This window comes from Sebastes fasciatus, chromosome 13, assembly GCF_043250625.1.
Source record: "Sebastes fasciatus isolate fSebFas1 chromosome 13, fSebFas1.pri, whole genome shotgun sequence".
Taxonomy (NCBI): domain Eukaryota; kingdom Metazoa; phylum Chordata; class Actinopteri; order Perciformes; family Sebastidae; genus Sebastes; species Sebastes fasciatus.
The window spans coordinates 9719404-9747151 of NC_133807.1; the positions used below are offsets into that span (position 1 = coordinate 9719404).

The 27748-nt window shown below is 42.5% G+C and overlaps 2 protein-coding genes across 5 annotated transcripts in view; one reads left to right on the top strand and one right to left on the bottom strand.

The window, feature by feature from the left end:
- Nucleotides 1-23153, bottom strand: part of LOC141780192 (myocardin-related transcription factor A-like) — a 54116-nt gene extending 30963 nt beyond the window's left edge. The window contains exons 1-3 of one of the 4 annotated variants that reach the window (XM_074655319.1): nt 23047-23153; nt 17602-17663; nt 15009-15178 (exon numbers count right to left, since the gene is read on the bottom strand). In XM_074655319.1, the coding sequence (XP_074511420.1) occupies nt 15009-15141 (133 nt within the window). In that variant the 5' untranslated portion in view covers nt 15142-15178; nt 17602-17663; nt 23047-23153. Of the gene's footprint in view, nt 1-5583; nt 6206-15008; nt 15179-17601; nt 17664-21265; nt 21465-21493; nt 21645-23046 lie in introns of those variants that run through there. The other 3 variants (XM_074655320.1, XM_074655318.1, XM_074655321.1) reach the window with 3 other exon arrangements.
- Nucleotides 22549-26850, top strand: ccdc97 (coiled-coil domain containing 97). Its single transcript, XM_074655345.1, has 7 exons — nt 22549-23008; nt 23096-23272; nt 24231-24390; nt 24590-24678; nt 24781-24964; nt 25126-25249; nt 26550-26850. Exons 1-7 carry the CDS (start codon nt 22847-22849, stop codon nt 26701-26703), a joined length of 1050 nt encoding a protein of 349 aa, XP_074511446.1. The 5' UTR covers nt 22549-22846; the 3' UTR covers nt 26704-26850.
- Nucleotides 26851-27748: the final 898 nt, after the last annotated feature.

Below are 27748 nucleotides of genomic sequence, written 5' to 3' on the forward strand. Positions count from 1 at the left end.
AACATGCACACTTGAGTGTATAATTCTCTCCTCTGATGTAATGAACAGAATGTTTTTAAGTCTCTCATAATGTGAACACAAAACCTCTTTGCTGCGTCATTCTGTCTGATCAGAGCTGATGTGAAAGGACAAATCCATAAAGTCAAAATTTACCGCTGCCCCTCTTGGGCGGAAGCCAATCACCCCAATGACATTCAAACAGTAGCTCAACTTTCCTCGGCACAGCGTTCCTACACCACGCACTGAGACCCCACATGGGGTCATACTCCATCAGCAGTCAGGTTAAGCTCATAAAACCAACAAACTAATATTTCATATGATTTGGGGACTCTCAGGCCAGAAAAGTGTCCCAGTACATCATTCACAAAACTGTTGTAATCATTTTATGAATGAGCAAAAGAACTTGATACTACAAGTACGACTCAAAAGATGTGTTTTTTATCAAAATTTTGACTGGCTGAGTACATCGCTGTTTTGTTTATTTGGGCGATTTCTGTCATTTTATTTTGCTAATTTAATGGTCTGCCTCCGAAGAATGAGAGAGAGCTGCTGTCACAGCGCTAAACTGAAGTGTGGAGTGTGACAGTGGTGAAAAACAGAGTGTAGAGCCATCATAGATTCACATCTAACTCGATGAATCAAGGGCTTATTTCGACCCAACTGGAGTTGGTGATGGTTGGAACAGTGGAAAGATTAACCGAGGTGGTTTTGGTGAGTTTTATTTTGTTTTTTCAGAGTTTGAAGGAAGTGTGTTTTGTGATGAATTAAGGCAATTAAGCCTCAGTTCAGTAAAAGAGAGAGTGAGCGCCACACACACACACCTGTGTGAGTGTATTAGCAATCGCCGATTGTTGGGCTGACGGTGGCGGCCGGTTGGAAAATTTTAACATTTCGCCCAACCCCAGCGTACAATGGGTTTTTTGCTGCCTGCCAAAAACAATAATGAAAGCACTTGTTGAACTAAAACAGTAAAGTTGCGTGCTGGAAAAACCAAAACAATGAGCTGAAAGACGATTTAAAGCTCTGTTGAGCTGAGGCGAACTGCAGTCGGGTTATAACTCTGTGGGTTCGTCACTACGTGCAATTAAGGCAAACTGATTACTCAGTGGGCCAGAGAGTTGGGATTACAATAAATTGATCATAATATGAATGCAGTTTGCACTGTGTGGAGGACTGGCACTATAGTTTTGCCCAGAACTTCTCATCTACTTGTTTTATCCTCTGGTCCACATCCCCGGTCCTCTTTCCATCTCTACACAAAGAGATATCAACCCTCATACACCAAAACATGACTTTCTTCTTTTCAGTTGGTCTCTGTCAGGTCAACTAAATAAAGCTAGCCTGCTCTATCATTAATTCCCCCCTACATGCCCCTTAAAGAGGACCTATTGCGCTTTTGTGCTTTTATCCTTTTCCTTTAGTGCGTTATACAGTTTTTGTGCATGTAAAAGGTCTGCAAAGTTACAAAGCACAAAGTCCAGGCCAAACGAAGTTACTCTCCCCCACAGAAACGCTGCTCCTGAATTGCCTGAAACACAAAAAAATGCCTTGCTTAAAGTCCCGCCTTTTCTTCCGTGACATGGTGATGTCACCAAGCAACACACTTGCATAAAACCTGCCTAGCGGCCAGTTTGGCACGCCCTCAAACAAAAGCTAGTTAGAGCGGAGCTGGAGCGGAGTCCGAAGAGTTTGGTTCGGTTGACCGATCACAACTGAGTGGGCCAGCTGACCAATCAGAGCAGACTGGGCTTTTCTAGAGGACACTCAAACAGAGCGTTTCAGACAGAGGATGAAAAGAGGTGCTGCAGGACAGCCAGGATGAGCAAAGTAAAGCGTTTTTTGAACATAAAAGCATGTTAACATGTTCTAGTAGGAGCCCACATTACAAGTATGCACCTGAAAATAAGCACAATAGGTCCTCTTTAAATCTCACAAACAACAGCAGGAAGAGCGCTTATCTTTCTCATCCATCTGCCCCTCTTGTTCCTCTTTTTTCAGTTATCTCAAGTCTACACAGCTGTAGGCTCTAATATTCTACATTCTTGTTTTTGTTGTTTTTTTATTAAAATGTAAAAAGCTCTGTGGGTTCTGGCGTTGGTAATAATGAGAGCAGGCTGTGTGGCTGTGGCCTACTGCAAGTAGAATCTGCAGACTGTGTGTCTTACAGTAGCCTGAGATAAAAAAACATTCATCTTCCTTTGATTTCTGTGATGAGGACGTGGCTGACGCAGGATGGTGCAGTTTCTCCCCTTGGCAGCAGCAAAGATTTAACTGGGTCCTGCAGGCGAACACAGCCAGACTAACCAAACAAACACTAACGCAGACAGCGACTCATTACAAGCATGCCAACCATTTGCAAGCATACACGGGAGTGCATATTAAACACGCAGAAATAAAACACGTGTTTTAATACCTCGGCTTACGGCTGCATAGTGTGAATTTACACACGTACAATCGTGAAACATGCTCACGCACACCAACGTGCACGGGCACACGAACAGTTTTGTTTTTTTCCGAGGCAGATGATTTGTGCCAAGAGATGACAGGCAAGTGATGCAATGTGCTGATACAGAATCTATTCTGGGAAAGTGTGCTCATTGCTCAAATGCCACAACATAACTGCGAGAGCACCTTCACTCAACAACAGTTTAATGCAGACAAGAGCAGTTGTAATAATCATACATGACCACAAGTCTACTACATACAAGCTACATTTAAGAGGAATCTATCAAAACAATGTAAACACCTTATGGAAAAGTACTTAAACTCTCGAGCTGCAACGATTAGTTGACTAGTCGATCAGAAAAATAATCACCAACTATTTCGATAGACTATTAGAAATTAGTCTTCATGCAAAAATGTCAAAATGCTGTTTTCAGCCTCTCAAATATGGACATTTCCTGCATTTCTCTGTTTATATCATATTAAACTGAATATTTTTGGGTTTTGGACTGACAAAACAAGACATTTTAAGACATCACCTTGGACTTTGGGAACCTGGATGGACATTTTTCACTATTTTGTGACATTTTATAGACCAAACAATTAATTGATTACTCTAGAAAATAAGATTAATCGATAATGAAAATAATCATCGTAAACTCTGAATTCATAATTACTACCCCAAAGGTGGGTCAAATTAGGCTGAATGCCAACACTCGTTTGTCATTTGTGAGATTTCAAAGCGACTTGAAACAGGGATTCTCCAAATGATCTGCAGGTGCTTTTCTTAAAACAAAAAAAAAAATCTAATTTATTTAGTATGACAACTCTCTCTCATCATGACAAAGTATTGCTGACGCAGGCAATTACTACAACCATCAGTGTCATCTTTCAAAACACTGCTTCAAATGGATTTTAAGCACATTTCTATTGACTGGAATTCATTAAATCTGTTCTGACTCGTGTGGTTTAAAGGTGCAGTGTGTAGGATTTGGCGGCATCTGGTGGTGTGGTTGCAGATCGCAACCGACTGAAACTTCTCCCGTGTGCCAAGCGTGTCGGAGAACTATGGTGGCCGACGCAAAAACGTGAATGTCCCTATCTAGAGCCAGTGTTTGGTCTGTCCGTCCTAGGCCACTTTAGAAACATGGTGGCCGTCTCCGTGAAGAGGACCCGCTCCGTTTGTAGATATAAACGGCTCATTCTAAAGTAACGAAAACACGATTCTTATTTTCAGGTGATTATATACTAAATAAACACACTTGATATTATATTATATTTATGCCAATAGATCCCCCTAAATGTTACACACTGTCCCTTTAATCTGCCCGTGATCCCATTATTAATATTATTAAGTGCTATACTGTAGCTGTCTGTTTCTGTGCTGCATTTTTTTGCCGGTGTTTCTGTCAACTGCTTTCTCGTACTTCAGTACAGCACTTCCTGTACTCTGTAACCTCTGTTTTTATCTCTAACCCTCTCACTAACTTTTCTATTTGTGTCCATGTTGTAACCGCTTAGAACCCAATCTCTCTCGGGACAGCCAGCTGACTTAAAGGGAACATTACTGTAAATTGCCAACACACACAAACACACACGAGAGGAGAGACAGTTCAGAGGAGTGTAATCACTTGTAATAATAAAAAGGTCTCAGCTTACCTTGGTTTAAATTCTGTCAATTAATCTTATTATTCCCACTGATTGTATTGAGGCCCATGTGTCTCTGTGTAATAATATGCCACAGAAAATCACACTGTGAAGGACAGACATCTGTAACAATCAAAATCCTGCTTCACTATAATGTCCAGTCCAAAAAAACATAATAAAAATAATCTTAAATCTTTATTTTAGGGGTAGGCTCAATCAATGTCATTACACTTTAGATTTCCCTGGAAGTCTTTTGGAGTTCGCGGAGTTTGTTCTTTCCTAAATCGGTCCAAATGGCTCTCAGTTCGGCTACTTTGGTCCGAGGCCGCTACAGTCAATAAGTTGCTGAGTTCATATGCTCAAGGCAACGTGTGCTGCGCCCGGGCTGGCCGAGCCCCAACTGTAACCCAGCCACTTGTAGAGTATTTGATCCACTTAACACCTGAGCCCAGAAAATAAACCTAGATGACATTCTGAGGAAGACCTATATGCTTAAAGCTGCACTAGGCAGAATGTTTTTGGCGTCATTGGGTAGAAATTCCATAATAACCTTTCAGCATATTGTAATTCAAGTGTTCTGAGAGACAACTCTGCACCTCCTCATGGCTCTGTTTACAGGCTTTAAAAAAATCTAGCCCGTGACGGGAGACTTTGGCCAATCACAGGTCATTTCAGAGAGAGAGCGTTCCTATTGGCTGTTCATTCAACGGGCAACTGTCAATCACTCGCGAACACCAATCAAACAAGGCAGCGCTGATCAAATATGAATCAATATTCCGTTACTGTAATGCCTATTTCTCTCCTCAAATGTTTTAAAAATCATCTTGTAGTGTACTGTTTAGCTGTAAAATGAGAAAGTTTGCTTCGGATGCTGGGCGGTGTTTTGTATTACCTCAACTGATCTCAACATGGCTGCCGGGTCATAAACTTTCTCATTTTACATCTAAACAGTACACTACAAGATGTTTCTGACAACATTTGAGGCGAGAAATAGGCATTACAGTAACAGAATATTGATTCATATTTGATCAGCGCTGCCTAGTTTGACTGTTTGATCGAAGTTTGTGAGTGATTGACAGCTGCTTAGAGACGGCAAGGCTCCAGCTCGGCTCTGATTGGTTGTTTTCCTCCGGTCTGTGAAATCTTCCAGATGCCATTAGGAGCACCGGAGGACACAGAGGAACATGATTTTTTTTCAGATTACCTGTCTCATGCACTACTGTCAGGATATAGTGACCATTTTATAAAAATAACTTTTTTTACATCATATTTGCTCCAATTCTACCCACTGCTGCTTCAAAACAGTCGATGCATATTGTAATATGCTGTTTTTTAAATTGACAATATCCTGCAAATGAGTGTCCATTTTGGCCAATTACCGCATCCGTTCTGAAGTCAAAGCATTCGCCCAACAAGCTACATACATTTCAAAAGCATCGCATGTCTTCCGAGTTTGACGACATAAAACAAAACAACACACAACAGGTATCCAACCTTGTCTGAGGCTCTGACAGGCCTGGCGTTCTAACTCAAACCGCAGGGCTCTCTCATCCATGTTCCTGACGATTGGCGGAGGCCTGAGGGGGGCAGGGTCAATGCGGACGTGAGGCAGGTGTTCCAGCATAGCGATCAAACTGGGAAATTACTCGGAATGAGACTCAGGCGCAAAGACAAAAACAAAGAAGCAGGAAGTGAGCTACAGCTGAGTCCAGGTGTCACAAGTCTGTACAGCCGCGGAACAGAACAATGTAATCCTCTTTAATGATCGCCAAGTCGCTGGATGCAGTTGTGAGTAAAAAGAAAGACAATTCTTCAAAGCAAAGTAACATATGAAAAGAAGGGCTGCTGCAAAGAATCAAAGACTATCAAAAGAGATTCCTCCTCCTCATCAAAACTAGATTCAATGAAAGCACTGGCAATGTCCTCTACAACAACGTCCTCCTTAAATGTATCGTAGTGTTGAAATAAAATAAAAAAAGTGTGTATAAATACAAAGCTATTGTATCAGAGCTACTGCACAACTTTAGAGGAGCTTCTGCTGTGTTTGCTGCAGCTACAGGACTGACTAAGAAGACGTGTGTGTGCTCGTGTGTGTGTCGAATGTCTGTGATTCTGTGTTCAAGCAGTCAGTCCCAGCTGCTGCTGTACTCAGTCATTCAGCCACTGACGGACACAAACAGGCGCACGCGAGAACACACACACATGCACACGTTTTGAGAGCGTAGCCCTTTTCCTCCTCGCCAAATTCCTCTCACTTAGCACTTCTGATCTGAGCTCAGCGTGGTGTCAATGACGTGCACCTGTGTGAGCACCTCTCTGCCGTACCGTCACGCCTTCAGGCCGCACAAACACCACAACGCCTGTTTCCACTCTGCATGTCTCTTTTCTGTCTGCTTTCGACTCTTTTTTGCCGTTTCCTGTGTTAACCATGCTCAAAGGAGACGATTCAAACTCAAGAACTTGTGTAGAACAGTTTAGCACAGGAGAGGAGGACACTGGTAGGAACAAAGATTGCCAGACTGTCAGCAGTGACACAACAGGTCTTGTAAATAAACCATAGCCTTAAAAATGTAAAAAAGAGACAAATCAATCAAAAGAAACAAAGCAGAGTAAGTTATTAATAACTTACCGAAACATTGCAATAGTCCACCTCTCTCTCTCTCTCTAACCCACACACACACAGAAATGTGTAGCAACATGTATTTATTTATGTTGATGAAACTGAGTAGTTATAATCATTAAAGAAAGATGATTAAATACAAAAAGACTGACTCATTTAAAGGCAGGGTTGGTAAAGATTTTAGAAACATGTTTTGTTAAATTAGTTAAAATTCTCATTATATCTTGACAGCAATCAATAAAAATCAAATGCTCTGACAAAAAAAAAGGAAAAACAAATCAGGTATCTGTGGTTGTCGCAGGACTGTAATAAACCCGAGCTACCTACCTGCGCACACTCTGCCAGTGCACTCATTGCACGTCACCGGAGTCTTCCACAAGGCGACTTTCTCTCTAGATTTAGGGACTTTTGGAGCTATTGCTGTTAGCTACTGTCATTGGAAAAGAGTTGACAACACTGGGCTGGGAATTTGGATAGGATCATTTTTTTTAAATCTAGCGTACTGTTGCTAGTTTCAAGATCACCGACCCTGCCTCAAATTGAGTATTTTGTTCGAGTATTTTTTTTTTTTAAGGGTGATAACATCATACAATATGATGACAGACATTCAAAGCTTCATTCGAATATCTCAATCGAAGCTTTGAGTGTAAAAAAATGACATTCAGTATAGCCCTATACTCTTCATATTATCAAGCAAATGTAAAAGAAAATAGGGGGTCAACAGATTGCGTAGCGAAAATCAGTAGCACAGCAGCAGCTTTAATTTGGCCCACATATGCACGCTCATCAACAGAGGAAGTCGATGCTTTTTTTTTGTTTTGTTTTTTTACATATAATGAAACTTAATTTCTAAAATGACCAATCTAAAGTCTCCCATCCCTATCACCTAGAACTTTCTATCGTATGTAGCTTTCTATAAAGACATTTGTGCCATTCAATGAGAAAATGTGAGTATAAACAGTCGAATAACCAAACACGCCCCCCGGGAGTATAAAGGACCCCTTCTCTACTTTATTAATAGTACAATGATTTTCAATGTAGGACACACATAAGGAGAAATGAAATCAATCATCTCTTGCGGAACATCCTTTTTGAGAAATTGTTTTCTTTGAATTCTATTCTTTGAATAGCGAACATTAGAAGAACGCAAGCCACTTCTGCGCTGGCGTCCACATTTAGCCATTGTGGTTTTTACCACAAGAAAAAAAAACTAAATGTATATCTGCATCCGTAGTCCAACTAGCAGCTGATCTGTTCTCTTTCAGCAGGTCAATAAAGTGTGTAACCTGCCTGCATGCCTTTTATCTCTCTCCTCCAGCTTCTCCTCTACCTGCCTCCTTGTCAGCATAAAACACCTGCTCCCGTCCATCGACGGTTCCATTCATCTCCATTATTAAGGCTCCGTCCCAGGTGACATCAGATAATATGACACGACATTAAAAAGGTGAGAGGGGGGCCCCTTTCAAGGTGAAAAGCTAAGCGCTCCCTTCTCATCTGTCGGTCGGCATCACAATGAACCGACGGCGCTTGTCATGTTCCCATTATGCTGATGAAACGAATTAAATAGAGGCGGCGGCGCTTCAAAAACAAAGAAATTGATTGCAAAGGACTGTCTGTGGTTTTGTGTGCACGCGTTAAACATGCAGGATGACGCGTCTGCGGGTGCATTTTTGTATCAGAGGGTGTTATAATATGCAAGATACGGTGTCCCCAGGCAAAGAACTCCTCAGTCTGACAAGAGAGGGGAAAACGAATCAGGACTCTGATCCGCCATTACTGCAGATAAGGCCCCAACCAAAACGCTGGCAGGGATAATCCCGCTTTGCCGGGTGTGCTTGTGTGCAAGCGTGTAGGTGTTTATGCTCAGAAAAGAGTGTATGTACATGTACGTGTGACAACGTGTTCAACTCTGACTAATACATCTGTATAATTTATGTAACAGTAAGAGGGTCCGCACATCTTTCTTTGTATATGACTCAGTTAAGTCCCTATAAAGCGTACGCTCGTATCGGTCATAAACGCCGAGATAAAAGCCAACAAATTGCTCGGGGCTCCGAGTGGACTGTAAAATCTCCGTCTCTCTCCGTCTTTCTCTCCCACACACGGAGCTCCATCCTGCTCTGTGTGTGTGTGTGTGGAGGAAGACGTTAATCGCTGTTTATTAATAAATAGGAAAATGATCTCAGAGTAGCGGTTTGGAGAGGAAGGGTTGCCGAGGTCCCGCGGAGGTGAAGTGAGTATTTCCTCTTATTACATCTGCACGAGTACTTGAATATCTCTACAACTGAAGTTCTCAAATTGTGGAGGAGGGAGAGAGGTATGAGATAAAGATGCTGCCTGACGAGAAAGAGACGGGGACTTCCTGAACATCACGACAAACGTTAACAGCAATAACTTGTGTTAACATTCAGTATACGGGCCCTCGTGTTAAATGGACAAGAATACCACAACAGTGATATAGTGGGCAGAATTGATTTTCAATCACATTGACCTTTGACCTCCAAAATATAATCAGTCCAAGTGTTGTTTGTGCCAAATTTGAAGAAATTCCCTTCAGGCGTTAATGAGATATGGTATTCATGGGACGTACCTACGGACAAGCCTAAAACATAACGCCTCCGGCCGCGGCTGTCACCGGCGCGGAAGCATAAAAATAGGTTGCAGCATTGCCAAAAAACAAACTGCTATATAAACAAATTACAATTTTGAGTCAGGGGAACTCCAAAGTTCTCAAAGACCATGAACATCCGTACCAAAATGTTATGGCATTCCATCCCGTAGTTGTCGAGACATTTCACCGATTACCAAAAATGTTAATCTCACGGTGCCACTAAAAGGCAATGTCAGAGGATTACAAAACTCTGTAGGATTCATCCACTGCAGACCATGAATGTCTGTATAAAAATGTCATGCTAATCCTTCCCATAGCTGTTGAGATATTTTAGTCTGGACCAAAGTGGTGGACTGGCCGACCAACAGGCCGACATTGCAATCCCTAGAGCCACGCTGTTAGCATGGCTAAAAATTCCTCAATGTCAAGACACTTCCACGTACAACCCTGTACAAACCAGATCCTATGAACAAAAGTTTCAATTCAGAAGTGTTTTCTGTTCGACCCCTTGGGCTTGACCTCTTCAACCCCCAGAAATCCTGACTATGTGTTCACCAGTGTCTCACTGTCATCTCTGCAGAGGTCGTCCACGTATCTATTAAAAGGATTCCCTGTTATGTTACTGAGAGGAAATGATGAGAGCGGAGGTCAAAAGTCATCGCCAAAAGTAGCTGCTGTACACGAAAGTGTTCATTAAAAACCTGACTCAATACTTGAGAGAGAGCCCCAACGGCACCCTGCTCTGCAATACAGGAAAATTAGAGCAAGGCTCTGAGGCTACACTACACAGAGGAATAGTTCTCCCGGCTTCAAGACATTAAGTTAATGCTTCATGGTAGCCGGATACACTTCATTTGTTATCTTAAGAACATGGATACAATAATTGGTTGTTGTTGAGAAGCACTTTTGAAGACTCATTAAGGGTTTTTCATAAAAAACATGAGTCATGAAAAGCTGCATCATGGATTATGAACTATCAACTATAACTTTTTAAAAGGATAAAGAATTCAAATTAGCCCTGGTATGTTTTAATTTTTAGTGACTTAACTATGGTTATACGCGTTAGTTTCATACTTTCCAGTGTTATTTATTGTTACACAAGAGCCTCAACTTCAGTTTCATCACCTATGCTCTTCCTAAAACAAGACAAAGCTGTAAACAAGTGTCACATTAACTCCTCCTCACCCTGCTGGTGTTGTCATGCATGTTACTGTGATGCAATCTCCAATAATCAGATTTTTGCTCTCCGTATAAAGACTCCTACACCTCCCCACTATCTACTTTATAGAGCCCGTCTTCCTTTCTTCAAACAGGCCATCAAAGGAATAACTCACCTCAAAATGAAAATGTAGTTATTAACTATTGATCCACATGTCAGTCAAACTGAAACTCACTGTGTGAAACCCAAAGACAGAATGAGTTAGATCCATCTCTCTTTTCCTGCAAGCTTTTAAAAATAATGGGACCAGCTCAAAAAAGATGCATTAAATGATGGGTGACGCATAATTGTAGTGTTTTTATGGCATAAATTGCACTATGGGTTAGGGGTGTAAGAAAATCTAAAAAATATTGAGTATCGCGACATTATGTTCTGTATCAATTCTCAAAAACACTGTGTTGATACTTTATTTCATTGTGAAAGAGATGCGCCCTCTCAGTGTGCAGTATGTGCCCTCTCAACGCAGTGCTATAATGTTGGATGTTACAGGGACTTTTTTAAAACTTTTTTTACTCAGATTTTATGCATAAGGTGGTGTGTTCTTTATACTACTGTATGACAGTTTTTTAGCAAAATTATATTTTAAAATCTAGGGCTGTTAAAGTTGATGCGGTAATAACGTGTTAACGCAAATTCGTTTTAACGCCACTAATTTCTTTAATGCAACTTGTGATTTTTAGGTTGTAGCGGGTGCAGTCCTAAAGGTAGAGTGAGGATACTGGTATCATATGAAACTAGAAAAACCTAAGGAATCCATTGGTACTAACCATGTCGTACTAGCTTGTAGGGAAGGAGGCTAACTAACGCTCCAAACTTAGGCTATGTTTTGGCAAGGAAAAACTCATGGCCATTTTCAAAGGGGTCCCTTGACCTCTGACCTCAAGATATGTGAATGTAAATGGGTTCTATGGGTACCCACGAGTCTCCCCTTTACAGACATGCCCACTTTATGATAATCACATGCAGTTTGGGGCAAGTCATAGTCAAGTCAGCACACTGACACACTGACAGCTGTTGTTGCCTGTTGGGCTGCAGTTTGCCATGTTATGATTTGAGCATAGTTTTTATGCTAAATGCAGTACCTGTGAGGGTTTATGGACAATATTTGTCATTGTTTTGTGTTGTTAATTGATTTTCAATAATAAATATATACATATATTTGCATACAGCAAGCATATTTGCCCACTCCCATGTTGAGAACAGTATTAAATACTTGACAAATCTCCCTTTAAGGTGCATTTTGAACAGATCAAAAATGTGATTAATCGTGATTAACTATGGACAACCATGCGATTAATTGCAAGCCCTACAAAAAAAAAAAAAAATTGCACTATAGCGCCTCGCAATATATTGAATCGTAACCTTTGTATCATGAGACGTATCGTATCGTCAGATTCTTGCCAATACACAGCCCTACTATGGGTCCAAACCCACAAGGTTTACAGAGTTTTTTTTCCATCTTTCATTATTTCCTCAACATTGAATTGTCCACTGAGCCTCTCTTTCTTAAGCTGTTACGTGCACAACCGAGCCTCCTTAAACTCACGTATGAACTCTTCCTTTGACCTTATATAATCTATTTTGTTCCTCCTGAGTACTCCGGTCCCCACAGTTTCACCAATACAGTTCCTTCACTTCAAATCACCCCACCACCACACAACCAACCCTCCTCTGATATTACATCTCTCTTTGCTCTTAACCTCTGTACTCTCTCCAACTGGTTTAAATAGCCGGACCAGCTGGCCTCATTGCTATATCCAGAACCTCTTTATGTGTGCACACTGAGGCTAGGGTTGCACTCACCTTACACACACATACTGCAACATACAGAAGGGTTATTCAGGGCTGATTTGATGGGGACTAAAAGTAAATTTGAGCTCATCAGATGGTATTCTGTTTATGAACCATGGATTTACATTTGTCTTAAAAAAATAATGCTGGTTGTAGTGCTTGTATTGGCCAGAAGGTGGAGACATGCACACATTTTAAAAAAGAGGGCTCCACAGTGTGTTCCTGTCTAACCTTGCCCACATGTTTCAGATTACTGTCAGCTGTTTACTTACTGTAGCAGATATATTCATATTGCACTTCTGAAACGCAGAAACAAAACATAAAATCCCTGTACTGTGTCCTTCTGAGGAAAAGAACAGGAGAGAAAGAGGAAGATAAGACTTTTTTCTCGTGGATAAAACTTTATCCGTTCAGCGGAAAATGGTTTACACATAAGGCACCGTGTCTTTTTATTAGGATTTATCCAGATCTCCATGCGTGAATTAAATATTTATTTCTGCTCCAGAGTTTACTTTAATTGGTCAAATGCTCATGCAGAAAAATGTCCACTGAATTGAAAAAAGCAAAACAATAATGCTATAAATATCACAAAGATTCTGGCATCCTTGTCTTATGTATTCGCCTAACATGGAGTTATTTTTGTTCTGAATTAAAGTTAGTCAAACCTGACCATGCAGGGAATGGTAAGTAGTTTAAATAATCTCCATATGAAGGGCTCATTGATGTTACGAAAACAGAAAGATAATATTATACAAATACACATGTCAGAACTTCAAATATTGGAACAATTTGTCACAATAAATGTTAATGTTGGATCAGTATTAAATGCTACTGGTGTGCAGAAGCAAAACACATTCAAATATTCACAGTATTTTCGGATGGCACTCTGGATGTTCTATCTGCACCTCAGCTGCACATAAAATACCCAGTATTCTTTGCAATTACCGCATCACCAAATCCAAGCAACCACAACAACACACCAGCCAAATGCCTCCAGCTAGAGACGTCTACATTTCAACTGGGAAGAAAAAGCACAGCGAACACAGCTATTATGTCAAGATGCCAACATGTTGAATTACAGCAATCATGAAGAAACAATAAGAAAGACACGCACATCTAGTGTCCGACAGGATGGGTGCTGAATCAAAGAACTATCTAGCAGAACTAAAACAGATAGATCTGCACTAACGCACAGAGCTATTTGGTGTGCAGATCGACTACAGCAATGATGCCAGACAAAGTTGCAAATACTGTACATATTCTATGTGCCATTCCAATATGCAAATACCAGACAGTGTCTAGTTTTTCTGCACTTGCAAGGCCAGTCAGTTAGAAACAAGAAAGCATCCCCTATATGTGCTGGTTAGCTGGGTAAAGCCACCCACACATGATCAGCAGTAACATCGCTCTGCGCTGGCTGTGCAATTGATTCCTACGGAGAGAGCGGTGTCGTCCGACGGGACGGAAGCGTTACCCTTGGTGTGGCGCACCGCTCGAAATTGCCACCCAGCTCTGCATTCAAAGTTCAAATTATTTCAACTTTGACCTCGGTTGCCGCCGACCTTTCAAAGCGTAACCAACGAGATAACAGCTGCAACTGTTGTTCTTGCCTAGAAACAGTGAATGCCGTTCCTTGCGCTAGAGGGGACGACATGCAGTAAAGGGCCATGGATTGGATTCAAACCCGAGCCTTGGTACTACCAAGTGAGCTTCCAAATTGGCAGTCCACAGAGCAAAAGGTGACGTCACGGTGACTATGTCCACTTCTTATATACAGTCTATGCTTGTGATCGAGATGCGATCAGATTGGCCACATTTGGAGGTGGACTTGATCACATTGTGATTGGATCTGAGCCAGGGTGGCTGTGCATGTGCGTCCTTGTGCACATTAGGAAAAAAGAAAACTCACACTAACAACATTTCTCCAGAGCATTACTAACTCCACACGGTACTTTAATACCAGGTGTAAGTGGGCCTGAGTGCTTACATCTGAACCCAGGTTCAGGATCAAGAATGTTCTCGGCAGTCTGCCTTAGAGACACAGCTGGAGCAGAGTATCATCAAAGAGTATCTTAATATGACGTGTACCTTCAAGAACCTCCTCTAATAAGTGGTGTATTTACCGTTCTAGTGCAGACACACCAGTCTGAGTGTGTGGGTCAAGTTTAAGGTCAACTTTGTTGTTTAACCGAAGTGCACTTCAGTGAAATACCGTATGTATACATTATTTTTCTCTAGTTTGAGAGCCTCTGTGTGTGTAAGCAAGCTCACCCCTGACAGAGTGCGCATTTGGAAGACAGCACTTGCTGTTTATAATGAGGTAATGGGAAAGGGGACCTAGTATGTCTGAAATGTAAACTCCAGCAGCAGCAGCTAGCAGCTCTTCAGATGCTGGAAAAACCACACAACACACAACACACCCTCGCTCCCTCTAGGGACATTTGCTTCTTTGCGTCTTTTTAACAGTTAAATACAAAGAAAATATCCCACAATCATGTTCAGAATGTAATCAAATGGGACCATGTATCCAAGTGTATTCCTGAGTCTTTCTGCAACTCTGTTTCAGTAATTTCACAATGTGTGTGTCCCTTAAAGCCACTCGATGGACACTTTTACCAGACATGTCTTTGCATATAAGTAAAAGCAGTTTCATCTTGAGTGTAAAAGCTGCCACTCACCATCCTTCCTCTCTGTGACTGGCAGCAGGTTGGGGGCGGGCTGCAGGGACAACTCTTGCAGCTCATTGGCCACAGCTTCAGGGATGGGGATGAAGGCACCTGCTTTTGGTCTCTCTCCAAACGTGGTCTCCATGGTTACCAGGGATTCAGAGTGAGGCTCGTAGACAGACCTAGGAAGTGAAGAAACACATGAACGCACACCCTGCAATGGTGTAAACTCTGAGTTTCAGAGCAACATGTACCACAAACAGCCACAAATACTGTGCATAGCATAAAGTATACATTTATTCTTCCCTCCACACTCCCTTGTTCTACATCCACAGCCTTCCATCTTTCTGTCCAACTCTCTCTCTCTGTCTCTGTCTCAATTACTCATGTCTAGTTATATGAGCCTGTAGTTAACAGTGAAGACATAACAGAGGTAACCGACACCCAGCGTTGACAATGGGATGGCCGCTGCGTTGTTATGGCAACTCACCTTAAAATGGGAGAGTTGCTGGAACGGCGGGGCCAATGAGCTGCTGTGTAAAAAAACAACACTCTCTGTGGCAGCACATTACATAATCAGACTCTGACTACTCAGGGAAGAAAGGTAACCCCCGATGACCAAATACACACACACAGACACACACACAGACACACATCCCTGTTCTTCTAACTTTGTGAGGACCCTCATTGACATAATGTATTCCCTAGCCCCTTATACCCTAACCTTAATCATCTCAACCAAATGCCTGACCCCAACCCTTACCCTAACCTAAATCTAATTCTGACCTGAACCTTAAAACCAAGTCTGAGCCCTCAAACAGGCCACTGAAGAAGTGAGGACCAGTCAAAATGTACTCACTTTCCAAAAGGTCCTCACTCTGAAAGTTTAAAACTCAAATTGGTCCTCACAAAGATAGAAGTACTCATACTGGAAAAGTCTGAGAGGCCTCAAATAACGTTTTAACAACAATTGTGTTGCAGTTCATATTTTAACTTCAGATTATTTTTACACACAATGAACCAATACCACTTTTGCACTTCTAGATAGCCTACTAAACAGTATGTATTGCAGCTCAAGTTTAGACGGTATTACATACAAGGCAAAAGTGAGTAGTGCCAAAGGTTTTGCCCTTTTGGAAAAATTTCAAACGTTTTGGGCACCCTTGACTTCTAACCCCCAAAAGGCCCAACTAGACCACACTGTCAACCATCATACCAAATTACAAGTTCCTACGTTAAATAGTTTTCGAATTCTGCTCCAGAAACGAAAGTGTGACATGCAAACGGACGGACGGACGCAGAGCATTATATACATTATATACATACATATACACATTTTTTAAATGATCAGAACCCATGTTAACAAAAATGTTTATGTGAAAAAAACATCTGCTGGTATATCATTATCAGATTTTATCAGTGTACCAGTATCTGAGTTAATGTATGCCTACATCCCACTAGGATTTACTAACAATGTGTGAGTTGGTCATTGCATAGATTCCATGGTAAATCTCATAATACTATACTATATTGATGGTTTAGAGAACTACAAAATGCAATTTTCTGTGTTCACCATTTGATGTAGTACTGTTTATGCAGCTTGTGTAAGTGTAAAAAAGGTATCACATGTCTTTTGTCAAATAAAGTACTTCCTACCATGTGTTCAGTCTGTTGTTGTAAACATACAATCTGTCCTGTGCCGTCTTCCACTGTCGTTCTGAACAAGGTTTGGTTCCTGAAACTCTTAAACTGCCAAAACAATAAGCTAAACTTCTCATTTTTAGCTGAAAAGGTGGATTTTGTAGGTTAAAATTACGCATTGAACTCAACATGAACGGTGAATGAGTCGGTTACGTCACACACTGCTCCGACACTATCCCAAACTGTCCATAAAAAAAGAATATTTTACACTTGGTTAGAGCAATGCTCATAAATACAAGGGCTACATAGAGTCATGCTCGAGTTACACTTACTTTTCCACATTTCCGACCTGTAGTTAAGGTCGGGATTTGAACTGATAGCCTGTCTCAGCTCATTACCCCGGAGAATTAGTGTCTGCCTGCAACATCTCTTCAGAATGTAGCTAATGGTCCAAATGTAAAACCACTTTAAGAGACAGTATCATTAAAACGGTGCAGCTGTGACTCATCTCCAGGTCCAAAGCTCGTAGTAATATAAACGCGGCCAGAGCTCGGCCACATGTGTCTGATTTCATAGGCGATGACCTCACCGGGACTCATCACAGAGACTTAGCCATCAGATACATCTACTCTACGAGGGAGGAGACACTGGCTTAATTTAGCTCCAGAATATCCCATCGTGTTTGTGTTGGAATGTAAGCAGTGTTTTGAGTGCAGGCTATTCAAACAGTTGTCACTAAAGTAAACTCAGAGAGGAAAACTTGGACCTGGCTTTCTACGCAAACCAGAAAGCAACAACCTCACACGTTTACTGCATCTGTAAATTACTACAGAGTGGAGTAAAGTGGAAATCCATCACTATTTAGGCCAGTTAAAATTCATAATTAGTGTTGAAACAGCCACATTTGTCAGACTAATAAAGGAGATATGAAGACTGACTAGCAGAAAGCCGCTGATTTACATACCTGGTCTTTATTTCCTGTTTAACAGGCACCCGGGGGTTTCCATCTCACTGGATCCACTTACACTACAAACAAAGTGAGAGGAAATAAATGGGATTGTTGACAGGAGAAATAGAAATAGAAAGTTTTTTAATCTATGTATACACATGGTTCAGTGTACAATGCAGGTACATAACATCTAATATGTTACTTGATAATGCTGATCCTGAATCGAACAAGGCAAAAGTGAGCATGGCTCACATACCCCCCGCTCACTGCTTGACCCCTACTAAAGTAGGGCCAAAGGTTTTGCCCTTTTGGAACTAATGGAATTAATGGGCATGAAGTAATTAACTAATGAGCACCCTGGACTTCTAACTCCCAAAAGACACAACTAGACCACACTGTCAACCATCATATAAAGCAAGGGGTGGGGGCAAGTCTGAAGAGAGGTGGGTTTTGAGGACCTTTTTAAATGATGGCAATGTGGGGGCATTTTTGATGAGGTTTGGTAATGAGTTCCACGGAGAGAGGGGGCGACGACCGAAATTTCCCTGTCACCCCAGGTTCTGCCATTGGTCCTAGAGACTTCTTCACCTGAGGCAAGAAGACCCTCCAACTCCTGCTAGAGGAGGAGAAGACCCTCCAACTCCTGCTAGAGGAGGAGAAAACCCTCCAACTCCTGCTAGAGGAGGAGAAGACCCTCTAACTCCTGCTAGAGGAGGAGAAGACCCTCTAACTCCTGCTAGAGGAGAACACCCTCTAACTCCTGCTAGAGGAGGAGAAGACCCTCCAACTCCTGCTAGAGGAGGAGAAGACCCTCCATCTCCTGCTAGAGGAGGAGGAGACCCTCCAACTCCTGCTAGAGGAGGAGGAGACCCTCCAACTCCTGCTAGAGGAGGAGGAGGAGACCCTTCATCTCCTGCTAATGGAGAAAACCCTCCAACTCCTGCTAAAGGAGGAGAAAACCCTCCAACTCCTGCTAAAGGAGGAGAAGACCCTCCAACTCCTGCTAGAGGAGGAGAAGACCCTCCAACTCCTGCTCGAGGAGAAGACCCTCCAACTCCTGCTAAAGGAGGAGAAGACCCTCCATCTCCTGCTAGAGGAGGAGAAGACCCTCCATCTCCTGCTAGAGGAGGAGAAGACCCTCCTACTCCTGCTAGAGGAGGAGAAGACCCTCCAACTCCTGCTAGAGGAGGAGAAGACCCTCCATCTCCTGCTAGAGGAGGAGAAGACCCTCCATCTCCTGCTAGAGGAGGAGACCCTCCAACTCCTGCTAGAGGAGGAGAAGACCCTCCAACTCCTGCTAGAGGAGGAGGAGACCCTCCAACTCCTGCTAGAGGAGGAGAAGACCCTCCAACTCCTGCTAGAGGAGGAGAAGACCCTCCAACTCCTGCTAAAGGAGGAGGAGACCCTCCAACTCCTGCTAGAGGAGGAGAAAACCCTCCAACTCCTGCTAGAGGAGGAGAAGACCCTCCAACTCCTGCTAGAGGAGGAGGAGACCCTCTAACTCCTGCTAGAGGAGGAGAAGACCCTCTAACTCCTGCTAGAGGAGGAGAAGACCCTCTAACTCCTGCTAGAGGAGGAGGAGACCCTCCAACTCCTGCTAGAGGAGGAGAAGACCCTCTAACTCCTGCTAGAGGAGGAGAAGACCCTCCAACTCCTGCTCGAGGAGGAGAAGACCCTCCAACTCCTGCTAAAGGAGGAGAAAACCCTCCAACTCCTGCTAGAGGAGGAGAAAACCCTCCAACTCCTGCTAAAGGAGGAGAAAACCCTCCAACTCCTGCTAGAGGAGGAGAAAACCCTCCAACTCCTGCTAAAGGAGGAGAAGACCCTCCAACTCCTGCTCGAGGAGGAGACCCTCCAACTCCTGCTAGAGGAGGAGAAGACCCTCCAACTCCTGCTAGAGGAGGAGAAGACCCTCCAACTCCTGCTAGAGGAGGAGGAGACCCTCCAACTCCTGCTAAAGGAGGAGAAGACCCTCCAACTCCTGCTAAAGGAGGAGAAAACCCTCCAACTCCTGCTAAAGGAGGAGAAGACCCTCCAACTCCTGCTCGAGGAGGAGACCCTCCAACTCCTGCTAGAGGAGGAGAAGACCCTCCAACTCCTGCTCGAGGAGAAGACCCTCCAACTCCTGCTCGAGGAGAAGACCCTCCAACTCCTGCTCGAGGAGAAGACCCTCCAACTCCTGCTAAAGGAGGAGAAGACCCTCCATCTCCTGCTAGAGGAGGAGAAGACCCTCCTACTCCTGCTAGAGGAGGAGAAGACCCTCCAACTCCTGCTAGAGGAGGAGAAGACCCTCCAACTCCTGCTAGAGGAGGAGAAGACCCTCCATCTCCTGCTAGAGGAGGAGGAGACCCTCCAACTCCTGCTAGAGGAGGAGAAGACCCTCCAACTCCTGCTAGAGGAGGAGAAGACCCTCCATCTCCTGCTAGAGGAGGAGGAGACCCTCCAACTCCTGCTAGAGGAGGAGGAGACCCTCCAACTCCTGCTAGAGGAGGAGGAGGAGACCCTTCATCTCCTGCTAATGGAGAAAACCCTCCAACTCCTGCTAAAGGAGGAGAAAACCCTCCAACTCCTGCTAAAGGAGGAGAAGACCCTCCAACTCCTGCTAGAGGAGGAGAAGACCCTCCAACTCCTGCTCGAGGAGAAGACCCTCCAACTCCTGCTAAAGGAGGAGAAGACCCTCCATCTCCTGCTAGAGGAGGAGAAGACCCTCCATCTCCTGCTAGAGGAGGAGAAGACCCTCCTACTCCTGCTAGAGGAGGAGAAGACCCTCCAACTCCTGCTAGAGGAGGAGAAGACCCTCCAACTCCTGCTAGAGGAGGAGAAGACCCTCCAACTCCTGCTAGAGGAGGAGAAGACCCTCCATCTCCTGCTAGAGGAGGAGAAGACCCTCCATCTCCTGCTAGAGGAGGAGGAGACCCTCCAACTCCTGCTAGAGGAGGAGGAGACCCTCCAACTCCTGCTAGAGGAGGAGGAGGAGACCCTTCATCTCCTGCTAATGGAGAAGACCCTCCATCTCCTGCTAGAGGAGGAGGAGGAGACCCTTCATCTCCTGCTAGAGGAGGAGGAGGAGACCCTTCATCTCCTGCTAATGGAGAAGACCCTCCAACTCTTGCTAGAGGAGGAGGAGGGTCTCGGGTTTCCTCCCACACTCCAAAGACAGGATGCTCAGCTGAGATGGACCCTCTAAATTGCCCCCTAAAATAACAAGTCAATAAAAACTTTTCAAAATAAAAGTTATTTCCATATAGTTGTATTTAGTATAGTTAGTGGAGTTGTTACTACAACCATCACTGTATGCTCAGTGTTTAATAACTACTTTTGGCCTATACTGTGTTTGAACTGTTTTTTAAAAGACCCCCATGTTAAAAGTAGGTGAGCAAGTAAGACAGTGAGATTAGTTCAACTCAAAACTACAGCCAGAGTTTGTAATTAACCATATTCACAAAGAATAGTGAGTCCATTGACCTTTAGCCTTTGTTCCCCAAAACTGTCAATAATAATAATAACGTTATTCTTTAAAATAACTAAATGAGGTCTATAGCAGCTGCTGTCAATATGAATGTGACAATCTAAGCACACACGACGAGCCTGCTCCGGTGCTCTGATGCTCCAGTGCTCCAGTGCTCTGCTCTGGTATGAAGCAGCATGCAGTGCAGTCAGCTCGGTTGTAAACACCTACCGTGGTACTATCTTTGTTCCTGTACGGTGTCCATTGTCTGTCTCAAACGGACACAACCAAAACAATAGCAGAGTTGTTGGCTAGTCCGAGCGGGGAGGCTGACAACAACTTTGTTTCGTTGTGAAGTCAACCAGGATGAGAAAAATACAATTTCCTGTTAAAACTTTCAAAATACAGCTCGTATTGTTTACCGTATCCGGAAGAGAAACGTTTTAGAACGATGCTTACTATTGTTTTGAAAGGAGCGCCTCTGAACCTCCGGTGTTATTGTGTCTCCCCGGTGTAACCATGGGGGTGTAACGCAGCATTTTGAAAGACTTCCTCCCGGGGACAAAGTCCCGTTAACGCGGGACCGACCGACCAGACAGACCGACAGTCTAATTTGTTAGTTGTGTCCATAATATTTGTCTAATGATGAGAGTGAAGTGGCCACACAGATAGAAAGTGTTTGGTCTGTTATATTTCAGTCGGAGTGGTACCTCCTCTTTGCTGCTGCGCGCTTCTTTGCTCCACATTGAGTTTTATAGTATATCTAAAGTTATATCTAAAGTTATATATATATACATATATATATATATATATATATATATATATATATATATATATATATATATATATATATGTATAACTTTGGATACATAACTTTAGATATACTATAAAACTTTTATATATATATATATAGTCATGATATTTGGTGTTTTCATAGCTTTGTTTCCACCAGTAATATCACATAACCTTATATATATACACTTATGTATTTTTTATTTGTTTTGAGCCTGATTGCCACCTCTCTTCCTGCTGCATATGAATGAAAGTAACACTATTTTTTTTTTACATGTTGTCACAGAGAAATATTATTGAATGAGTTTAAGGCTCTGGTGAAATCGCTGCAGTCCAGGTTGTCTGTGTGCAAGTGTTTTGTGTGAGCAAGTTTTAATGTTGTTAATTTATGTGTTGTCTGTTACTTTTACTATAACTGTCTTGCTGCTATCTTGGCCAGCCCTCCCTTGTAAAAGAGATCTTTGATCTCAATGGGACAAACCTGGTTAAATAAAGGGAAATAATAATAAATATAATAGTAATAATCTAAGAAGAAATCATAAATATTGGTACATCTTTGGAACACTAGGAAAACCTAGCACATTAAACCTTGCATATATTTGGAATAAAAAATGTATGTTTATGTATTTATTCCACTTCTTCTTTCTATCTTTCACAAAGTCACCACCAGAGGGCGACAGAAACCAACAGCACAGAGCGGAACTATTCTTCAGTCAGCGGAAAAAGGGGGTCAATAATTATGACGGACCAGCATGGCGACAAAACATAGCTAATGCAAAACAAGCGACATGAATGTGTGTAATTAACCTGTTATTACTTCAGGTTCTCATTTGTGAATGTTCACACTAAATTGAGACATTTGTACCAGTCCTTCTCGGTGTCTGTGACGACATATTCAGTAACGTTACAGTCACTTTAAGGACAGAAACGTCACAGCAACGTGAGCTGGTTATCGTCATTCACAGCCTCTGGAAGGAAACACGTTAGTCAGTCAGCGCGCTGGTTAACAGTGAGCTCATCATGTGGGGGGAAATCGTCGAGCCTCCGGTTAAAACACAACCGAGTTTGTGTGACAGTGAAGATACAAGTGAATTACCAGAAGAACCGATGACACGGTCCCAGATATGCGACTTTCACCGCCCGGCAGACAGAGACACCCTGCAGCCGAGACAAGACATCCAGGTGAGATCACCCCTCTGCTTTGTATGCAATGCAAATACCTGCACACTGCTTCATCATTCTGCTTTACTGTCTGCTTTTCTCACACAGTTCGTGAGCAAGGCGGAGTCCATCTGTGTGAACGACATGGTGGAGGCCGTGGCCATGAGTGGAAGTATGGTGAAGAGCCAGCAGAAAGGAGATGCTGAGCTGAGCCTGCTGCAGCGCAGAGAGGAGCTGCTGCATCAGTACAGCAGCAGACCGCTGGTGTTCCTGGAGAGGTACCATGTACGTGTGTACACAGCTCACTCACTGTGTGGATGTGTCTATTCACCCACACATTAGGGTGTGTGTATATGTCCTGGGCAGCATCAGACACAGAGGCTCATGTGTCTGATGGGCTACAATTAAGACTAGTTGTGGACAATAAAGAAATAAAGCTGCAACCGTAGCTTAAAGCAGCAGTGGGTAGAATTGTAGCAAATATGATTAAATATTTTTATAAACAAGTCACTATATCCTGACAGTAGTGCATGAGACAGCTAATCTGAAAAAAATCATGTGCCTCTGTGTCCTCCGGTGCTCCTAATGGCATCTGCAAGATTTCACAGACCGGAGGAAAACAACCAATCAGTGCTTACCTGAGGTCTGCTGTCTAGCTACCGTCTATGATAGCCGGCTGTCAATCACTCGCGAATTCCGATCAAACTAGGCAGCGCTGATCAAGTATGATTCAATATCGTGATACTGTAATGCTTATTTCTCGCTTAAAATGTTTTCAGAAACATCTTGTAGTGCACGGTTTAGCTGTAAAATGAGAAAGTTTGTGACCCAGCAGCCATGTTGAGATCAAGTTGAGGAAATACCAAGCACCGCCCACCAGCCGGGGCACAGCCAATAGGAACGCTCTCTCTCTCTCTGAAATGACCTGTGATTGGCCAAAGTCTCCCAGATTTGTTAAAGCCTGAAAACAGCCATGAGGAGGTGCAGAAGTCTAGTTTTCTCTCAGAACACTTGAATTACAATATGCTGAAAAGATATTATGGAATTTTTGCCCAGTGATGCCAAACATATTCTACCTACTGCTACTTTAAGACCAGGCTTACTGGGTTCACTGTAACACATTTACTATAGGATATTATCAGTGTTTTTGTCTTGTGTTTATTGAAAATTCATCATTTGGCAAAAGGTATTTAGCATACTGATATCACAGTTTTTTGTGCTAACCTAACTGCCCCATTTCTAGGTCTGCCTCAAGCCCCGGGACCTGTCAGCGTTTGCCCACGTCAGCTCAGACCCACGGGCTCTTCACTACAGCAATGTGATAGAGAGACGAGCGGCAGCCTTCACTAACAGGACAAGAGTTCGAAACCAGCGCTACGCTGCCCTCAGGGCCCTGCAGACGAGTAGGGGCTTCTTTTTTTTGTCAACTGAAACAAAAAATATATTGATTCATATCAGTTAAGAGTTCTTTAGCACAAGAATTGTTCAGGCTCTTTCAATAAGACTCATGTAAACTCATTTTACATTAAACAAAAGCACTGCGCTCTTCTTTCCTTCCCACCTCGTCATCTCTTTGTTCCTCTGCCCCACCTCCTCTTCTAGAGGGCGAGTATTTCAGTGAGGAACAGATGCGGACGAGGGAGCCGCTGCTGTATGAACAATACATTGGCCAGTACCTGACTGATGAGGAGGTGAGAGCATGATGCAGTTTTCATTTCATAACTAACTAGTTCAGTTTAGGCAGTTTCTTTGAGCTCAGTATGTGTTTTTGAGTCATTTTTTAAATGTTTTAGGTGCTGGAGCGCTCCCAGGAGGCCATGCAGGACGACGCACAGGGGGGACCGGGGGCGCCGGCGGGAGGCGCAGGAGGGCTCGCCCACCTCCTCCTCAACTCCTACCAGGAGCGTCTCATCCAGAATCGGCTGCAGGAGGAGCAGGAGAGAGAGGACGGAGCACGGGAGGAGGATGAGGACGATGGTGAGAAGTTATAAATGAAATGCAATTTTTGTTGCTCTTGTGGATTGAAGTGAAGAGACAAAGAAGGTCTGTCTCTGTTCTCCTTTTCCCTGTATCCTCTGAGTGCTTCTCTCTCTGTTCTGCCAGTCATCACGTGTCTTTCTCTTTGTTCCCTCCTGTAGATGATGCTGTCCAGCAGAAGGAACGGCAGCCCACCCCAGAGGAGAAGGCTCTGCTCAGGGAGGAGTTCATCAGTCAGATGCACCAGCGCTTCCTAGATGGCAAAGACAAAGATTTCAACTACAGGTCAGCCACACCACCGCTCAATGGGCATTCATACAATGTATCACTACAAATTACGACTGTCAATCGATATAAATATTTAATCGCAATTAATCGCATGATTGTCCATAGTTGAACGCAAATTAATGACACATTTTTATCTGTTCAAAATGTACCTTAAAGGAAGATTTGCCAAGTATTTAATACTCTTATCAACATTTGAGTGTTAAAATATGCTTAATGTATATATTTATTATTGGACATCAATTAACAACACAAAACAATTACAAATATTGTCCAGAAACCCTCACAGGTACTGCATTTAGCATAAGAAATATGCTCAAATCATAACATGGCAAACTGCAGCCCAACAGGCAACAACAGCTGTCAGTGTGTCAGTGTGCTGACTTGACTATGACTTGCCCCCAAACTGCATGTGATTATCATAAAGTGGGCATGTCTGTAAAGGGGAGACGTAATGGGTACCCATAGAACCCATTTTCATTCACATATCTTGAGGTCAGAGGTCAAGGGACCCCTTTGAAAATGGCCATGACAGTTTTTCCTCGCTAAGAATTTAGCGCAAGTTTGGAGCGTTATTTAGCCTCCTTCAAGAAAAGCTAGTATTACCTGGTTGGTACCGATGGATTCCTTAGGTTTTTTAGTTTTGTATGATACCAGTACCTTCACTAGCTTTAAAACTGAGCCCGCTACAACCTCCGAAAGAAGGATTGCGTTAATGTATTATCACCCTTCTACAAATATAAATATCTACCAAGTCCTGCTAAGGATGTTTGGGGCTTTAAAATAAAAAAATTAGGAATTATTCTAGATAACATAAGATAAGTAAATAACTTTTGAGTGAGCGGGATTTTTGAAAATGTATTGCTGTGACAATAAACATGGTTTTGAATTAAAAAGTCTCAAGAGCAACAACTATAAATGCCTGCTGTCTCTTGTAGCTTCTTTTGTAGATATCAGTGACAGAGAAACTTCAGATTTGTAACTATTAAGGTGCTGATGACATTGAGATCCCATTTTTACTTAAACAGTAAGTCTTCCTCTATTATTAGTGGGAAATTTCAAATGTACACATTACAGTGGCTGGTGCCCCGACTACAGAAACCTGCACGATCCTTTAAAATATTCCACTATGGTTAAATGTTAAATTTGTCCTAATATACAAAGTAATAAACATAGTAGCGAGCTTATAGTGAATTCATTATAATGGTAAAGTTATATCTCCAGAAGAAGTTACAAGATGTTACCAAACCTTTTGTGTTGCTTTTAAAGTGTGTATTCAAAGTGTTTGTGTCCATTACAGCGAGGTGGACGAGAACCCCGACTACGACAACTTGGACATAGTCAGCAGAGACGCGGAGGATAAATACTTTGATGAAGACGACGATGATGATGATGAGGAGGAAGAGGAGGTGGAAAACGATGAAGAAGAAGAAGAAGAACATATGACAGAATAGCCGCTGTATTAGTAGTAACAACTGTTTATTACTCACTGCTTTGATTGATCTGTAAATACAAATGTACAAAACAAGGATATGTATTGTAATTTTTTATGTTAAATGTGAATGCAAACATAGCTGGTAATAAATATCGTTCTTTTTTTAGACTTTTGCAAATATATACTGTATATAATGCCTTTCTAACTATATCTGTGCCCTTTAGTTACCAGATGACTGACAGCAGTTTTCTATTCAACTTGTTTACATCCTGCACAAACAAAATGTCTGTTTCAATCTACAAATATCAACATAAACCAAACAGAACAAGAACATTATTACGTTACAAGAGGAAATAACATTTTTGGCAGACATACATTATCATTAAAAAAGTACACGCGGTGGATTCCCTGCATTTATCTTTAGTATTTAGGTCCATGTGTGAGATACATTTCCTCTCCTAAAGCTGAAAACATGTTTATTAATTTGTCTATGCTAAAAGGTGTAAAAATCAGCCCAGTACAAGAGCCAGTGAATTACAAAAATATCCCAAAAGATTTCAAAATTGCTACTTTTCCGTAACGTTTCTTTACATCAGTGCAAGAAGAAATGGAAAATGATCAGCTAATAGTCTGATAAACCTAAATGCTAATTATGACAACTTCACAGAAATATCTAATAAGATAAAATGATGACATTTTGGATGGACATGGATAACTGCAACTTGACTGGTTGGCAGAGGCGTACATCTGCGAGGCGGTAATCCTAGTCTTTCACAGTGATTGAGGTCACGTTTCGAGAATTCAAGAGTTCAAGTTGACATCTGGGTCCATATTCATCAAGTGGCTCGGAGTATTAAATTGGCCCCAGAATCCTGAGAGGGACTCATCTTTGCTTTCACTCCCTAAAGAAAGGGAGAAAAAGCCTTTCATCATCAAATGCAGTGAATTACTAAATCCAGCCAGATTTTGGGAGAACTCCACAGCTGACCTAACCTGAGATCCATGGGTCTCTTCAGCACGACCGACCTGGCCTGAAAGTGTAGTGAAATAGTTGCTAGGAGACG